The sequence below is a fragment of the Ictalurus punctatus genome, chromosome 10 (genome assembly GCF_001660625.3).
Source record: "Ictalurus punctatus breed USDA103 chromosome 10, Coco_2.0, whole genome shotgun sequence".
NCBI classification, from domain to species: Eukaryota; Metazoa; Chordata; class Actinopteri; order Siluriformes; family Ictaluridae; genus Ictalurus; species Ictalurus punctatus.
In genome coordinates this window covers 10,943,894-10,959,259 of record NC_030425.2, presented here as the reverse complement: position 1 = coordinate 10,959,259, position 15,366 = coordinate 10,943,894, and the positions used below count along the sequence as shown (strand labels likewise).

The window sequence follows — 15,366 nt, the reverse complement described above, 5'->3', positions numbered from 1 at the left end:
ACAGGCAGATTTTCAATGTATCATGTGGATATATATATATATATATATATATATATATATATATATATATATATATATATATATATATATATATATAATCTCTATATCAGTTACACAAGAAACAGGCTTGGGAAACCTTTTTTGGGACTCTCTCAGTGTGGTGCCGTTCTACCTACTGGCTCATCAGTTTCTCGTTCACCGAGCAGACAAGAAGCTCTCTTTAAACGTCTCCGGCGCTGTTTGTCTTTTATTTTGCCGTAATCGTTTGCACATAGCTGACGTGGCTGCGCACAGCAGGCCGAGGAAGAACAACGACGGTTTCTCGTTTAAAAATTCTTGCGTCTGCGGTGCTTAAGGACCGCTGTGCACACTCAGACGGAGGGCTAAGTAGGTACGCTACCTGTTGGTCCGTTTATCGCGCACCTGTCCTTTAGGGCTTTTATTTTAAACAGTCCTATTGCAGCATAAACATTAAAGCGTAGCGTGGTCTCATCAAATGGACTGTAATGTGTACGGGATTAGCTTAATAAATGGAGCAGGAGAAATGATTCGAAAGGACAGATCTTAGATCCGGCTTGGCCTTGGCAGATGAGCGGAGGTAATGGTGCGGAAGGGAAGGGAAATGAAGTAGGAGCATGCCATCGAGGCACTGCATTTAGTAAAATATGAGGCCAGCTGTTATAGCGAAGAGTAAGATGTCATCCTCACATGTCCTACAGTAACTTTACTAGTCATAAAGGAATCCATAAACGGGCCACAGTTCTGGTAGAGCAAGCTGGAGCTTAGTGTGTTTTGTTCAGTTGATATCATGTCTAATCTAGGGCTGCAACTAGCGATTGTTTTCATAATCGTTTATTTTTTCAATTAATCGGATGAAGGAGCGGCAAACTTTCAGTACCATTTTTTTCCCTTTTATTTAAAATAAAATCCACAAACTGAGTGTTACAAATATAAACTTCAGACTAAAACTTTACACAACTGTTTGTCCAATTATATATGAAAATACACGCACCAGAATACTTATTATTCATTTAGGACTGTAGTTTAATTCAGTGCTTTTTGTGCATCCATAAAAATAACGTATACATACTTTATATATATATATATAAAAAACCTAAAATATAAGTTTATATTATGTAATATTTATGCATTACTTTTTATAAAAGGTAAAGTTAACATAAACAGTAAAGTTCAGAAAGTCGTCGGTGACTCTGGGTATTAGGCTAAAGCTAGCGGCGTCGCATTACGTGCGTATGACGTCATGCGCCGTTGACTAGGAAGCAGCAACTAGTGTTCTATTCGAGACGATATTACCTTTCTAAAATCCACACAGTAGACGGTAGAGTACATAGTGCATAGTGTAAGTGTACAGTATGTCATTTGGTTCGTTAATATTTCCTCTCTGAAGCGTGTTTTCTGAACAGAAGTAACGTAATGATTTAACGCGCCCTGTTCCAGTGCAGACCAACTAATCGATAGTGAGATTCGTTGACAACGATTTTCATAATTGATTATTATTGATTTCATCGATTAGTTGTTGCAGCTCTAGTCTAATCTGTCAGACAACTATGTTTAATCATAACTGGAGTATAGTACATGTGAACAGAATGTGGATTTCTCTTCCTGCTCATGTGCACTGCCTAGCTTGACCTTCCAGCAAACATTCAATGGCACTCACTTTTCTCCTTTCTACTATTCTGAGCAAAATATCTTCTCTCACCTTTTAAGATGAGAGGACATCGGGTACACGTTGTCCTGGGGTCTGAGAGCGTCAAGCAGAGCTAAACTCATTAAATAGACTTACGTATTTTTTTATTCCCCTCCCCGTGGTCAGCGCAGTCAGAATTCCACTTTTCACCTCTCAATCGGTGTGTGTGCGTGAGGGCTTGGTGGATCGATGGGCATCCTGCAGCTTGTTAAAGTGAGAGAAGCTGGAGTGTTTCCTCAACTCGCTTTATCTTTCCTTTCACCTGCACACCTGCCCACCTTCAAACGGCAAATATACTTTGCAAATTCACTTAACTAGTTTTTCCCTTTGTGTTGCCTCCTGACGTCATCACTGTACAGTTGGGGTGTAGAGCAATTCCACTATCTGTATCTGTATCTGTTTTCAGATTTAAATCTGAAGTGGGTGTGGCTTAAACTGATTTTTTTTAATTTTTTTATAATTGTTTCTTATTTTCTTTCTTTTTTAAATGAAATGTGAACCAGTACTCTATCACACTGGAAAAAACACAGAGGCAGAAATGCTAGCAATTCTGGCTCCGACAGTTTCTCAACCTCAGCTGCATCACTCGAGATAATTGGATCCATCCATCCATTTTTTGTACCGCTTATCCTACACAGGGTTGCGGGGAGCCTGAAGCCTTTCCCAGGGGACTTGGGGCACAAGGCAGGGAAGACACCCTGGACGAGGTGCCAATCCATCACATAGCACAATCGCACGCACACTCAGGGCAATTTAGACATGCCAATCAGCCTACAACACATGCCTTTGGACTGGGGTAGGAAACCCCCGAAGTACAGGGAGAACATGCAAACGCTACGTACGCAGGGCAGAGGCGGGAATCTAACCCCCAACCCCGCAGGAGCGAGGCAAGCGTGCTAACCTAGAGATGCAGTTTAATATTAGTAATAATTCTGCAATAATTCTCCAATATAAATCTAATTTTAATCCACCGCAGCACTGATTAGGCAGTTACTAAGTTACTTTTTCCCACAAGCTCATATCTGACCGATTGCTCATGACCACATGAAAGTAAAAAAAATAAATAAACGAAAACAAAAAAAACACTCCCAGTTAGTTGATGTATTCACATCGCTGCCATGCATCGTTATTAAACAGCAGCTAATCCAATATCTGTGTCTTATGGCACAAGATCGAGACATTCGAAATTGTCTCCATCACAGCAAAAAAGTGAATTCCTCAGGCTGTGCTGTTCTATGGAAAATGATAAAAGCGCACAGTATCCTGTTGGTTTTTAAGAGACCCGTCTAGGCCCTCCCAGTGTCTGTACTCTATGCTCCAAATGAAGCAACATGACAATAATGTACCCATTTGCCTCCTCCCTAAGTTACAGTTCTAACCCCAAAGCATTCAAGTTCTCCAGGAACTGACTAATTAAGACTTTGATGTCAAATAATTTAATTGGCCCTCATGGTTACTTGACTGGCTGATGTTGATGAGGCATTTTCCATGCAGAATCAAAACTTTGGAGAGTTCCATCCCCTTCTCACGCTTTGTAGAAATGCTAAAAAAAAAAGTGCTTAAAGTCTAATTGCGCAGCTTATTGTTTTCAGGATGCATCATAATGACGTTCCCACGCATGGTGGACTTAAAGTCCCACAGAGAGTGAGTGGGAAGCGCCGTTCTCTCTCGGGGCTCTTTCATTGGTTGAGAGCTCAGCTGCATGGTTTCCACGCCAACATAGTGCTTCGGTTGGTGACCTCCTGGAGCAGATGTCGCAAGATGGCAGCCAGGTGAAAAAAGAGAACGAAATGCGTAGCGTCCCACACATACAAACAACTTGCTCATGCTTACTACATCTACCGTCTACAGGGCCTTATGGATGGTCAGGGATGAGTGTGTGCGTGTGTGTGAGAGTGAGAGAGAGTGAAGGATAGTGAGAATGAGAGAAAGTACTTTTACACTAACAGAGTGGTAGCACATAGTCTGCGTGGGCTGCCTGCTAGCTGTCATTTGATATGGAGCAGAGCTGTAGATAGATGCTGAGCTGCAGGATCTTGTTTGCTTCACCATGTTACTGCAGGCATGCACTAAATCATGGGCTGTGAATTAACTTATAGATCTTTGTTTTTTTTTTTTTTTTTTTTTTTTGCATTTGTGTATGCAGAGCTTTGAGAGAGTTTTTAGAACAGATGCCCTTCAGGAACCTGGGAGTTTTGTCAATATTATTCCAAAACATTGTAACTTGGAGGCTCATGCTAATATACTGTAGAGGTGCATCTCAAAAAAATTGATATCGTGGACCAGTTCATTTTTCTGCCTAATTTCATTCAAAAAGTGGAACTTTCATAGATTCTAGATTCATTAGCCATAATAATCAAAATTAAAACAACAAAAAAGGCTTGAAATATTTACCTTTATGTGTAATGAATCTAGAATATATGAAAGTTCCACTTTTTAAATTAAATTATGGGAAAACCTTTTCCGTGATATTAAAATGTTTTTGACATGCACCTGTACACTGAGGTACACAGGCAGTAGTTTGTAGGTTTACAATTACTATTCTCTCTGGTATTTCCTGTCACTCAGCATGACCAAGAACTGCCTACTTTCACAAAAAGAGGCAATTTGACTGACAGAGTAGACAACTACAGACCTCAGCAAACTCATGAGGGTATCTCATAGTCGATATCTGTTTATGAAAACACCAGTATTGAAAAGCTTTTAAACATGGTGATCTTTAAAGAAACTCATTGCGTGATGGTGTTCGGAGGATTTCCTGTTGCAAACTGGCAAACATAGAAGTGCTCATGCATGGACATGTGGACAGACAAACAGATTTCTTCAGGATTCCGAAGCTTGTGGCCGGAAAAGTGTACAGAATATACAAATATTCTGGGGGTTGGCTTTGCAAGCTGTGTACCTACAATATGATCGATATGGTAAGCTCTCATTTGTCCTCCAGGCACAAAATGATGCGGTTATGACCAGTGCATCTGCATCTATGTTAGTCAAACACGTTCTGTCCAGCATTGAGAATACATAGAGAAGCATTTCTATCTATCGTGGTCATCCGGATGAGACGTTAAACCCAGGTCCTGACTCTGTGTGGTCATTAAAAATCCCAGGACATTTATGGTAAAAGAGTGTAGGTATAACCCCGGAGTCCTGGCAAAATTCCCCCATTGACCCTTCTCCCTCATGGCCCCCTAATAATCCCCATCTCTGAATTGGCTACATCACTCTCTCCTCTCCACCAATATCTGGTGTGTGGCGGGCGTTCTGCCGTCGCATCATCCAGGTGGATGCTACACACTAGTGGTGGTTGAGGAGATTACCACCACCACCCCCATACTATGTAAAGCGCTTCGAGTGTCTAGAAAAGTGCTATATAAATGTAACTGTAAAAATGTCATATTCCCATGCGTTTCATTTTGTGCTATGTGCATTTCACACTTGCGCTACAAGAATAACCCCCCCCCCCCCCCCCCCTTTGTTCACACATTGTCTGTGTACCTGTTAAAAAAACACGCGCACACCCCAGTCTCAGCCAACGCCATCATGTCTCATTACTCCGGCCCCCAAAGACCAGGTGACAGCTTTACACAGAACTGATGATACAGTGAATATATCTCAAACTGTGTGCCATGTTTTGTTTAGTTTTTTTGGGGTGGGGGGGTGGGAGGAAGCTTTCTGAATCCTCACCAATTTACTTGGGCCTAACCAAAAAAATTGTCATTCCTCCTCCAGCGGCAGCCGGGCAGTCCTGCAAGCTAAGCACATCAGTGAAAATAGGCATATAAGCCACTGCCTATAAATTTCCCCAAAGCCTGATTGGAGGTGGAATGAGATCATTAAGGTCAGCGCGAGGCTTGCGTGGACCTAAAGCACATGGTGATGGACTGTTCAGGCTTTTGACTGACTGCGGCAATAAGCCGCCTTTCGCACCCTGCGTCCTGCGCTTCAGACAGCTCGCGCTAAAATAATAGGTCGTTTGTTTTCCACGCTGCACTAGCGTCTAATCAAAAACCATCTCCCAGCTCCTGCAGAGCGAATATTCAGAACTTCATTAAAAGTTCTTTGATTTGAATTCTGACCTCGGCATTGCTCCCTACTTCAGTGTGTAGGCACATTGCTTATTTGGTATGCTGCAGAAAAAGTTTTTTTTTCTTTTTTTTTTCTTAAACAGCAGTATGGCAGATATTGTTTTGGGCCAGTGTACAAAATGCGCTACTGTTCAGATAATCACCGACAAGAAGTAGAGCTAAAATAGCACAGAAGAAAGAAAGAGTGAGAAATATGTGTTCTTTTGAACATGTGTGAAATTTAAGGGGCTAAAAGGGTCAGGAATGCACCCAGAATTTTTTTTGGAGGGGGGTTCACCTTTTCTGTGAAATTACTGAACGTACAAAGAAGCGATTCTAGGAACATTTTAAGAAAGCAACCTGGCTGTAGTATTTCTTTAGAAATCTTTAGAAACTGAATCTGCTGTGTTTTTTAAAGAGGAGCTTTACAGCAAAGCCATTTAAATGGTACTGACCCCATGCATGTTCTCAGAGAATCCATTAAGGGTGCTGTCACATATGCAGCACTTAGTCTGTGTGAATCAAAGCCCGATGTGCTTTCTCCTTCGGTTTATGCAGGCGAGAACATAACGGTCCGAGAGCGTCGGAGCGACACGGTTCGGTGAACTTTGATTGCAGCGCGAATACAATTTGAGCTCTTATCTAAGTAACTAACATGTGTTTAGGGTTGGGATTTTTATTTTGTATATTTTTTATGTTTTGGTAAACAAGAGCTGCTAAACTGAGCCGCGAAGTGCTTCGCCAAAGGACAGAGCCTTAGCGCTGGAGAAACATGATGCATTCTGGGTATTTAAAAGAGAAAAATGAATGCTTTAAACTGGATATTTATATAATTATATAATAGTTTATTTATCACCACCACAATGTTCCCCATACTTAAGTAGTATTTAAATTTTCTTATTTATGACCATTAAGTGAAAGATTATTATTATTATTTATTTATTATTATTTTTTGAGCCAATTTTCTGCCATATACACAGACCTTTTCTTAGTTTAGTGCGGTGCAGTGTGAAACCAAACCAAATAGCAGATGAATCAAAAAGCATTAATTTCACCCACTTTCAAGTTTGGCAAACAGACTAATAGGTGTGAACATGCCCTTAATCACCAAGGCATGAAAGTAAAATATGATCTATGTCACAAACAGAAAGGACTGGATATATGCTCTTGAACCCTCTTGATTCTTCTAATGGAATGAATCTAGCATATACTGTATGAAAGCTCTAAAGAAAAATCCAGCCAAAATGTATGTGGATCAAGGTTAAATGAGTTGATTCCTTTATTTTTTTTAACTACTCCCTGCATGTGCTTTTAGGTAGTGCGAGGTACTCGGATAATGCAAGCTCAACTATCTCTCTCTTACTCCAAACCAGTTCTACAGTATATCATTTCTGACACACTCTTTTTCATTACATAGACAGTGTTTTATCGTTTTGAAGCCAAACCGTGTGTCTGGCTTTCCATTTCTCCCTGCATAATCTAAATATTTGGCTCGCCTGCCCGGCTCGCGGCGGGGCCCGGCCCCGGCCGCAGTTTTTCTTCCCTCTCCGTTGTAGAAAACCTCCCAGCATTTTTATAGTCTCATTAACAATACAGCACCCAATCAATGCAGCAGATTTTTCATTTCAGGCTTCTTGTTTTATTCCTTTCGCCTAATTATTTTAGGATGCCGTTTGCATTTGTATGGACGCATACCATTTGTCCACTCCAGTCAATAAACGGCAGTTTGTTTTGAAATATGGAGTGCAAAGGGCAGAAATGAGGACCAGGCCAAGATAAGACCGAGAGAAAGATAAATCAGGGGATAATTTCAAGGCGCGTTCACTAATTATCTTGACAGCTCAGTAAGACAAATGGAACGAACTTTAGAGGTGCTGCTTTAGAGGACTCACTAGGCCATAAATGATTATACCATGAAATGACATGACAGCTTTAGTGGTAGTTCGGTTGTACCATATGATGTGTCCAGTAACAATACTGATATTGCTGTCTCTTGTGTAAAAAAAAAAAAAAAAAAAAAGAAAGAAAAAAGGGGTTCCTTTCCCAAAATCTGATACCACATGATTGTTTCTTAACTAAGCCTCAAAGGAAACCCACATCGACTGCAAACTGTGCTCTGTGAAAATATAAACTACTACAGCATCATCTTACAATACAAATAATCTTCTGGCGTTTTAAACGTAACGTTAATAGAGAGCGCACAGAGCAGTGTCAGCGAGCACGGTCATTATAAATGAGTACGAGGTGCATGAAAGTGCACACACAAAGCGTGAAGCAGTGAAGTGATCATGCAGAGAAACAGAAGTGTGCACGATCAGTTCAGTTAGGCAGTCACTGAAAGCTGTGCTTCCTTTCCCCTCACTCGCCATCATCTACTCTTTGCTCCTGGTGTCAGTATCGGTGTCAGTGTCCGTATCGGAATATGTATCTGTGTCAGTATCGGTATATATATCTGTGACGGTATCGGTGTCAGTATCAGTGTTGGTGTCGGTGTCAGTATCGGTATGTGTATCGGTGTCAGTATCGGTATATGTATCTGTGACGGTATCGGTGTCAGTATTAGTGTTGGTGTCGGTGTCAGTATCGGTATGTGTATCGGTGTCAGTATCGCTCTATGTATCGGTGTCAGTATCAGTATATGTATCGGTGTCAGTATCGCTCTATGTATCGGTGTCAGTATCGCTCTATGTATCGGTGTCAGTATCAGTATATGTGTCAGTGTCAGTATCGCTCTATGTATCGGTGTCAGTATCGGTATATGTATCGGTGTCAGTATCAGTATAAGTGTCGGTGTCAGTATCGCTCTATGTATCGGTGTCAGTATCAGTATATGTGTCGGTGTCAGTATCGCTCTATGTATCGGTGTCAGTATCGGTATATGTATCGGTGTCAGTATCAGTATAAGTGTCGGTGTCAGTATCGGTATATGTATCGGTGTCAGTATCGGTATATGTATCGGTGTCAGTATCAGTATATGTATCGGTGTCAGTATCGCTCTATGTATCGGTGTCAGTATCGCTATATGTATCGGTGTCAGTATCGGTGTCAGTATCGCTATATGTATCGTTGTCAGTATCGGTATATGTATCGGTGTCAGTATCAGTATATGTATCGGTGTCAGTATCGCTCTATGTATCGGTGTCAGTATCGCTCTATGTATCGGTGTCAGTATCAGTATATGTGTCAGTGTCAGTATCGCTCTATGTATCGGTGTCAGTATCGGTATATGTATCGGTGTCAGTATCAGTATAAGTGTCGGTGTCAGTATCGCTCTATGTATCGGTGTCAGTATCGGTATATGTATCGGTGTCAGTATCAGTATAAGTGTCGGTGTCAGTATCGGTATATGTATCGGTGTCAGTATCGGTATATGTATCGGTGTCAGTATCGGTATATGTATCGGTGTCAGTATCAGTATATGTATCGGTGTCAGTATCGCTATATGTATCGGTGTCAGTATCGGTGTCAGTATCGCTATATGTATCGTTGTCAGTATCGGTATATGTATCGGTGTCAGTATCAGTATATGTATCGGTGTCAGTATCGCTCTATGTATCGGTGTCAGTATCAGTATATGTGTCAGTATATATATATATAGGTGTCAGTATCGCTATATGTATCGGTGTCAGTATTACTATATATATGTATGTATATATATATATAGGTGTCAGTATCGGTATATGTATCGGTGTCAGTATTACTATATATATATATATATGTGTATATATATATAGGTGTCAGTATCGGTATATGTATCGGTGTCAGTATCGTGTCAGTATCGGTATATGTATCGATAAGTTCCAAGAGCATATATTTATACTCTGAAACTCTGGAAAAAAAAAAACAAGCATTTTCTTACCATGACTCTGAACATGCCTGGGCATTTGGCTGGATCATAATGGCATATTTTGGATCAAACGTAATAGAAGGTCTTTATGGTTTTGAGGCCAGAGAGAATTTCACTCTAATTTGATTCTCATTCAGCCGCTCTGTTCGGACATAGCTGCTACTGTAGGTTTGCACCGGAAATTCCAAATCCTCCATGGGTGCGACTGAATGATCTGCTTGTTAGGAAGCTCGGAGCAGAGCGTTCTTCAGTCTGTGTGTGGCTCTACAGTACTGTTCAGCACAAGTGTCCTGTTGTCTGTGAACATAAACCCTATTGTGTTGCTGTGGGAGTAGTGGCAGTTCTATCGTTTAGCGTGCTAAGTGAAGGACAGATCTGAACGCGGCTGTCTCTGCGTCTGCTGAAGCAGTTATAAATGTACTCGTCTTGCTCATTAAGTCATGTTTCCTGCGGAGGATGTAAAAATAGCTTTCATATGTGTGCAAGGGTGAAATATGCCCTTTTAGTTGAGTAAGAAGTTGAAATGCGCTGGGAAGATAAACTTGCAGTTTATCTTCAACTACTTTATTTGTTGTTTGTCTATAGTATCATCCTAATTAACGTCAGTCTCCACAGACTACGATTGTTTTTGGCCTTGTACCGGCTGAGCGAAAATGAATCTTCTGTGTTGCCTTTATTTACAGTTCTCTATGACACCTCTATTTTAATACCTGAAACCGTACCACAGTTATAGCCCTATTATAGCGTCTCTCCTCCAATTGACCCTCTTTTGAAGCTGCATCAATGTCGGTGAGTTCAGAGCTTCTCTTAAACTAACCGGGTCTCAGCGGTCAGCATGATAGATGCAGCGTCATATAGCTGAGCTCTGATTCTGGAACATTCCGCTTGATGGCAACCGTGCAGGACCGTAACGCTCAATAAAGCTGCACTCCCCATCTGCCTCTATCCAGGCACTAATGAATTCTTTTTTATTTCCTGCAGGATATAGACCTGGGGCCTCAGCGGGCTTGATTTATCTGTCCACAACCAGTCGTGAATGGCTAGCATGGAGAGCGGCTGCGTGGATAGGACGTGACCTGACGAATAGCGTGTGGCGAAGATGTTGCTTTGCCACGCATAGCGCTCGATGTGGGAACCCTTGCCATGCGAAGAACCACTGGACGTTTCGAGAGTTCTACGTTCCGAAGGTGTGACCTCTCGGTTTTGAGCGTGTCCAGTCAAAGGATATAGCGGATATAAAACCAGTGTCGGAGCTTGCATCACTGTGGGGGAGGGGAGGGGAATTAGCGAACTATGCTCGGCCAGCTCGGTCGACCCTGGAGTGCCATGCAGTCACGGCCGGATATGGGCGCTGGCCTGGAGCTGCCCTCCCTGCTGTGGGTGCTGGCCTTGGCGCTCCAGACTTGGGTGGGTGCTGCGGAGAAGCTGGACGAGTTGGACCCCGTGGTGACCACGGCATACGGCAAGCTGAGGGGCTTCAAGAAAGAACTGAACAACGAGATCCTGGGGCCCGTGATCCAGTTCCTGGGCGTGCCCTACGCGGCACCTCCTACAGGGGAGAGGCGATTTCAGCCCCCCGAGCCGCCCGTGCCCTGGCAAGACATCCGCAACGCCACACACTTTGGCCCTGTGTGCCCACAAAGCGTTGTGGAGGGCAGGCTGCCTGATGTCATGTTGCCCGTATGGTTCACCAATGGCCTGGAGGTGGTTTCGACCTACGTGCAGGAGCAGAGCGAAGACTGCCTTTTCCTAAACATTTACGTGCCCACAGAGGATGGTGAGTGTGTATGTGTGCAGCGGTGTGGATCCCCGGATCCGTTTGTCTTGTCTCTGTATCTCCTTTTGTGAGTGAACCTAGAAAAGCATGACCGCTGCATGTCAGCATGCATGCCACTGCTTTTATGTGTCTCTCTGTGTGTTTGTGTGTGTGTGTGTGTGTGTGTGTATTTGGGGATGGATTTATGCGTGATGCGAGTGAGCGCCTATATATATATATATATATATATATATATATATATATATATATATATATATATATATATATATATATATATATATATAATATATATGTATGTGTATGTGTGTGTGTGTGTGTGTGTGTTTATATGTAAGTAAGTGTGGACGACATGTGCAAGCGTGCGTAAGAGTGGCTGTACATGTCTCCTAACCTCCCTCGCCATCCCTTTGCGCAAGCACACCTCCATGTGCTGTAGCACGTCCATTTATTAGGTGAAGCTGGCTCCTTCTGAACTCCCGCCTCTCTCACTCTCACTTTTCAGCCAGCAGTTCATAATGTGTCCATTGTGTGTGCTGGTACAATGAGCTAGGATCATAGAGTGAGAACTTCATTTAGAGTAATAATGATCATCATGATGAAGATGATGAAGATGATGATGATGATGATGCTAATGATGGATTGGAAGACAGAGAGACTGTTAACCATGTTTTTCCCTCCTCGTCTCAGTGCTGTTTGCATGCTCCCGCTGTCTGTAACGGAGCTCCATGTTATTCTTTAGTCTTCTATTCATTTTTGCAGTAAAAAGAATATCCAAGGAATGTGCCAGGAAACCGGGCAAGAAAATATGTAGAAAAGGAGGTATGTATGCACTGACATGATAAAAAATAATAATAATAATAATAAAGAAAAAAAGACAAGACAAAAGATCTCCCCTCCATCCCACAGTTTGTTAAAAAAAAAAAAAAAAAGAAAAGGAAAAAAAGAAAAGGAAGCAGTAAGATCTCGGCTCATTGATTGGCGCAATGTTGATTCCATCTATGACGAGCTAAAAGCTAAACGGTACCATACCCACTCTTAAATTGGATGGGTGCACGTTGAACTTGCAAAATGTAATCTCAATTAAAAGAGACGTTATCTGAATTCCATTGGCTTACACTAGCTAAATCGATAACGGCTTCATCAAGATAATGCCCGACACACACTCCATTCCCTCTTTTCCCTCCCACTCGGCATGGCCTACACCGTGTCTAGTGACCTCCCTCTTGATATAGCCTCTATGATTAATGTAGTCATTTACGGTTCCACTTTGACCTTACTTGCTATGACATTTTAAAAAAAAAAGAAAAGAAGAGGAATTAGAAAAGGAAAAAAAAAAACATGGCTGAGACTCTGACATGTAAACGGAGATGGCAGATGGAGCGGAGATGGCTGTGGCCCAACTTCCTGTTCTGTCTGTTTTCTCTTAACCTCTACCCTTCATCCACCCCCTGCCTCCGAGGTTAACATTTCCCTCTTCTGGTTTGACCTTTTCTGTCCTCTGACTTCTCTAATCCACACTAATCAAATATTTCCTCCTTGAACACACTCAGCAGTCATTACAACACAAGCCTTTTCAAATCCACCGGCTTCCTGCACCCATTAAACACCGTGTGTTTGTCAGAGCTATCTGTTTGCAGAGTTGTGGCAGCTGGCTAAATTAGCCTGTGCCCCACAAAGGATTCAGGCCCTGTTTACACTAGCGTGTTTTCGGTTTAAACGCATAACTTTTGCTACAGTTACGCCTGTCGTCTACACTACTCCGGCATTCTCGACCTTGGAAAACGGAGACTTTTGGAAATGTAGAAGACCCAGTTTTAGTTTGAAAACTCAGGACCCGCGTTTCAGTGTAAACAGACCAAAACGAAGACTTTTGAAAATGAAGGCGTGGCTCCGCCCACATTCGCTTCCTGATTGGGTCTTCTGGATCACTGCGTATCCTTCCCTGATTCGTCAAGCCCCTACCATATGACCATTACACTACCTTGATCGTATACACAACAACACGGAGACTGGATTTCTGTATTTAATAATACTGCAGCTGCCTACATGCGCAAGAGCGAGCTATGAGTAGAGAATCGGACTGTCGAGAGAAATCTCATTTCAAGCAGCGTAAACCATACATGGAACGCCGGTTTGGGCTAGCAACCTACTTCCTGTTGACACTTCTATGCGCATGCCCAGTGTGCATGAGTGGTCATGTGACGTGCGTATTCGGTCTTGCAATGTGTGGATGGAGATCGTTTCTGAAACACAGCGGAAACGCCAGTGTGCACCAGGATCGTTTTCATTTTTAAACCAAAACGCACTAGTGTAAACAGGTCCTCACGTTTCACATAATCAGGTCATTTGAAATGAAAACAAAAAAGAAAGAGTGGAGACCAATGGGGAGACTCATAGTGTTGTCTTGTTTGTGTCTAGTGTATTTAGCCTACAATGTGAATATGTTGTGATATCTGTAATGTGACTAAAGTTCTGTTGTTCTTGGTTAAATGTTTACAATGCTTCAGCAGTTCTACTGTTCATGTGCCTCATTTCAGCTGTAGAGAAAGCCATTCACGGCTCACTGCGTCGTCATTGTCATAAATCAGACCTGATCTCGGGTCAGAACTCGGATCCACTTTGAGTGAATAATGAGAAAAGCTTTTGCTTTGCGGTGTGTAAACATTCTGCCAACTGGCTCATATGTTTTCTTCTTCCTGCTGTACTTTCGGGTTTTATTTATTCACTCGAAGGTATCCTAAAAAAAAAAATATCACAAAGACTTAGCTGATGTAATGTTTAAATGAGTATAAATGAGATTAGTGCTAATTGGTGGTTGATGTTAAATCTAGCCCCCAGGCGTCAGAGGAAGCACACACTGATGCTTTTAAACACACTATTCTACATGAAATGATTTTAAAAGTGGGGTGATTTTATTTTTTTGTGTGGCAATTTTGACAAGTTGATGAGGAGTGAATTAATTGTGTGGGTTTTCTCTCTCCTCTTCTTAGGTTTTTGATAGGGACACTGGGTTTGACCCAGTGAATTATTGTTATGTGAATTATTTTCTCTACAGTAATCCAGAGTGTATTTCATGGAGCTAGATCAGAAGGAAAAAAAGCACTCTGAATTTTCTGTAGCATAAAATTATAACATTTTATGCTAATCATAATTCAGAAAAGAAACACTACATACCAAGGTTAATAGCAAGTAAATGTGTGGCGGCCTGGGAAAACCTTTCACATGATCAAATGTCAGAAGCAAAGTTTTTCCGTTTGAACTTTTCAGTTATCCCCAAAAGTCAAAACCAGAGAGAATTCCCTTCATCTACATTTAGAACCTATTCTACTTATGGAGAAGAAAAAAATGCTGCCAGGTTTGAAAGAATAATCAGTTTACAATGAGAAATGAGTTCTCACTTTGATTATCAGAGTCATCCACATCAGACTCCGTGTCATCGCCTGATCTGATAGTCTCTGGCGGCATTTACGTGTCTAGACCACTGCCTTTAAACACCGGCGGCCTCGTCATCGTCTCTTCACTTCTCTGATCTTTGTTCATGCAGGCAGGAAGGAATCTGCTCCATTCTGTTGACTGTATTTCTTGTCCTTCATGTCTGTTAGTGGGTCGTGTGAACATTTTCAAAATGTTTCTGCTCTCGTCGGTGCAGTGTTTAAGCGCTCTTCTCTGTTTTGATGATGCTGTGATGGCACCATTAGGACAGGAAGTGTCTGATTACAAACTCAATTGATTAGGCATAGGTACATTTCACAGTGTCATGTAGTTTAATAATAATAATGATATGGCATGGCTCAAGGTCCCTTTCCAGAACCTTCACACTAACTGTCTGTCATTGGTGGAATGAACTTCCAACCTCAATCCAGACCGCAGAATCTGTCACCATCTTCAAAAACAGCTAAAGACCCACCTCTTCCGTGAGCACTTACCTAACCCCTGACATGCTAACCCCCACTATATCCTTTAAAAAACA

General features: G+C 42.0%; 1 protein-coding gene across 3 annotated transcripts in view; it reads left to right on the top strand.

Moving 5' to 3' along the window:
* The window catches only part of nlgn1 (neuroligin 1), a 272,406-nt gene that overhangs the window by 54,741 nt on the left and 202,299 nt on the right, over positions 1-15,366 (top strand). For all 3 annotated transcript variants that reach the window (XM_053683249.1, XM_053683248.1, XM_053683250.1), the window contains exon 2: positions 10,601-11,396. In XM_053683249.1, coding sequence (XP_053539224.1) covers positions 10,913-11,396 — 484 coding nt within the window. In that variant the 5' untranslated portion in view covers positions 10,601-10,912. The remainder of the gene's footprint in view (positions 1-10,600; positions 11,397-15,366) is intronic.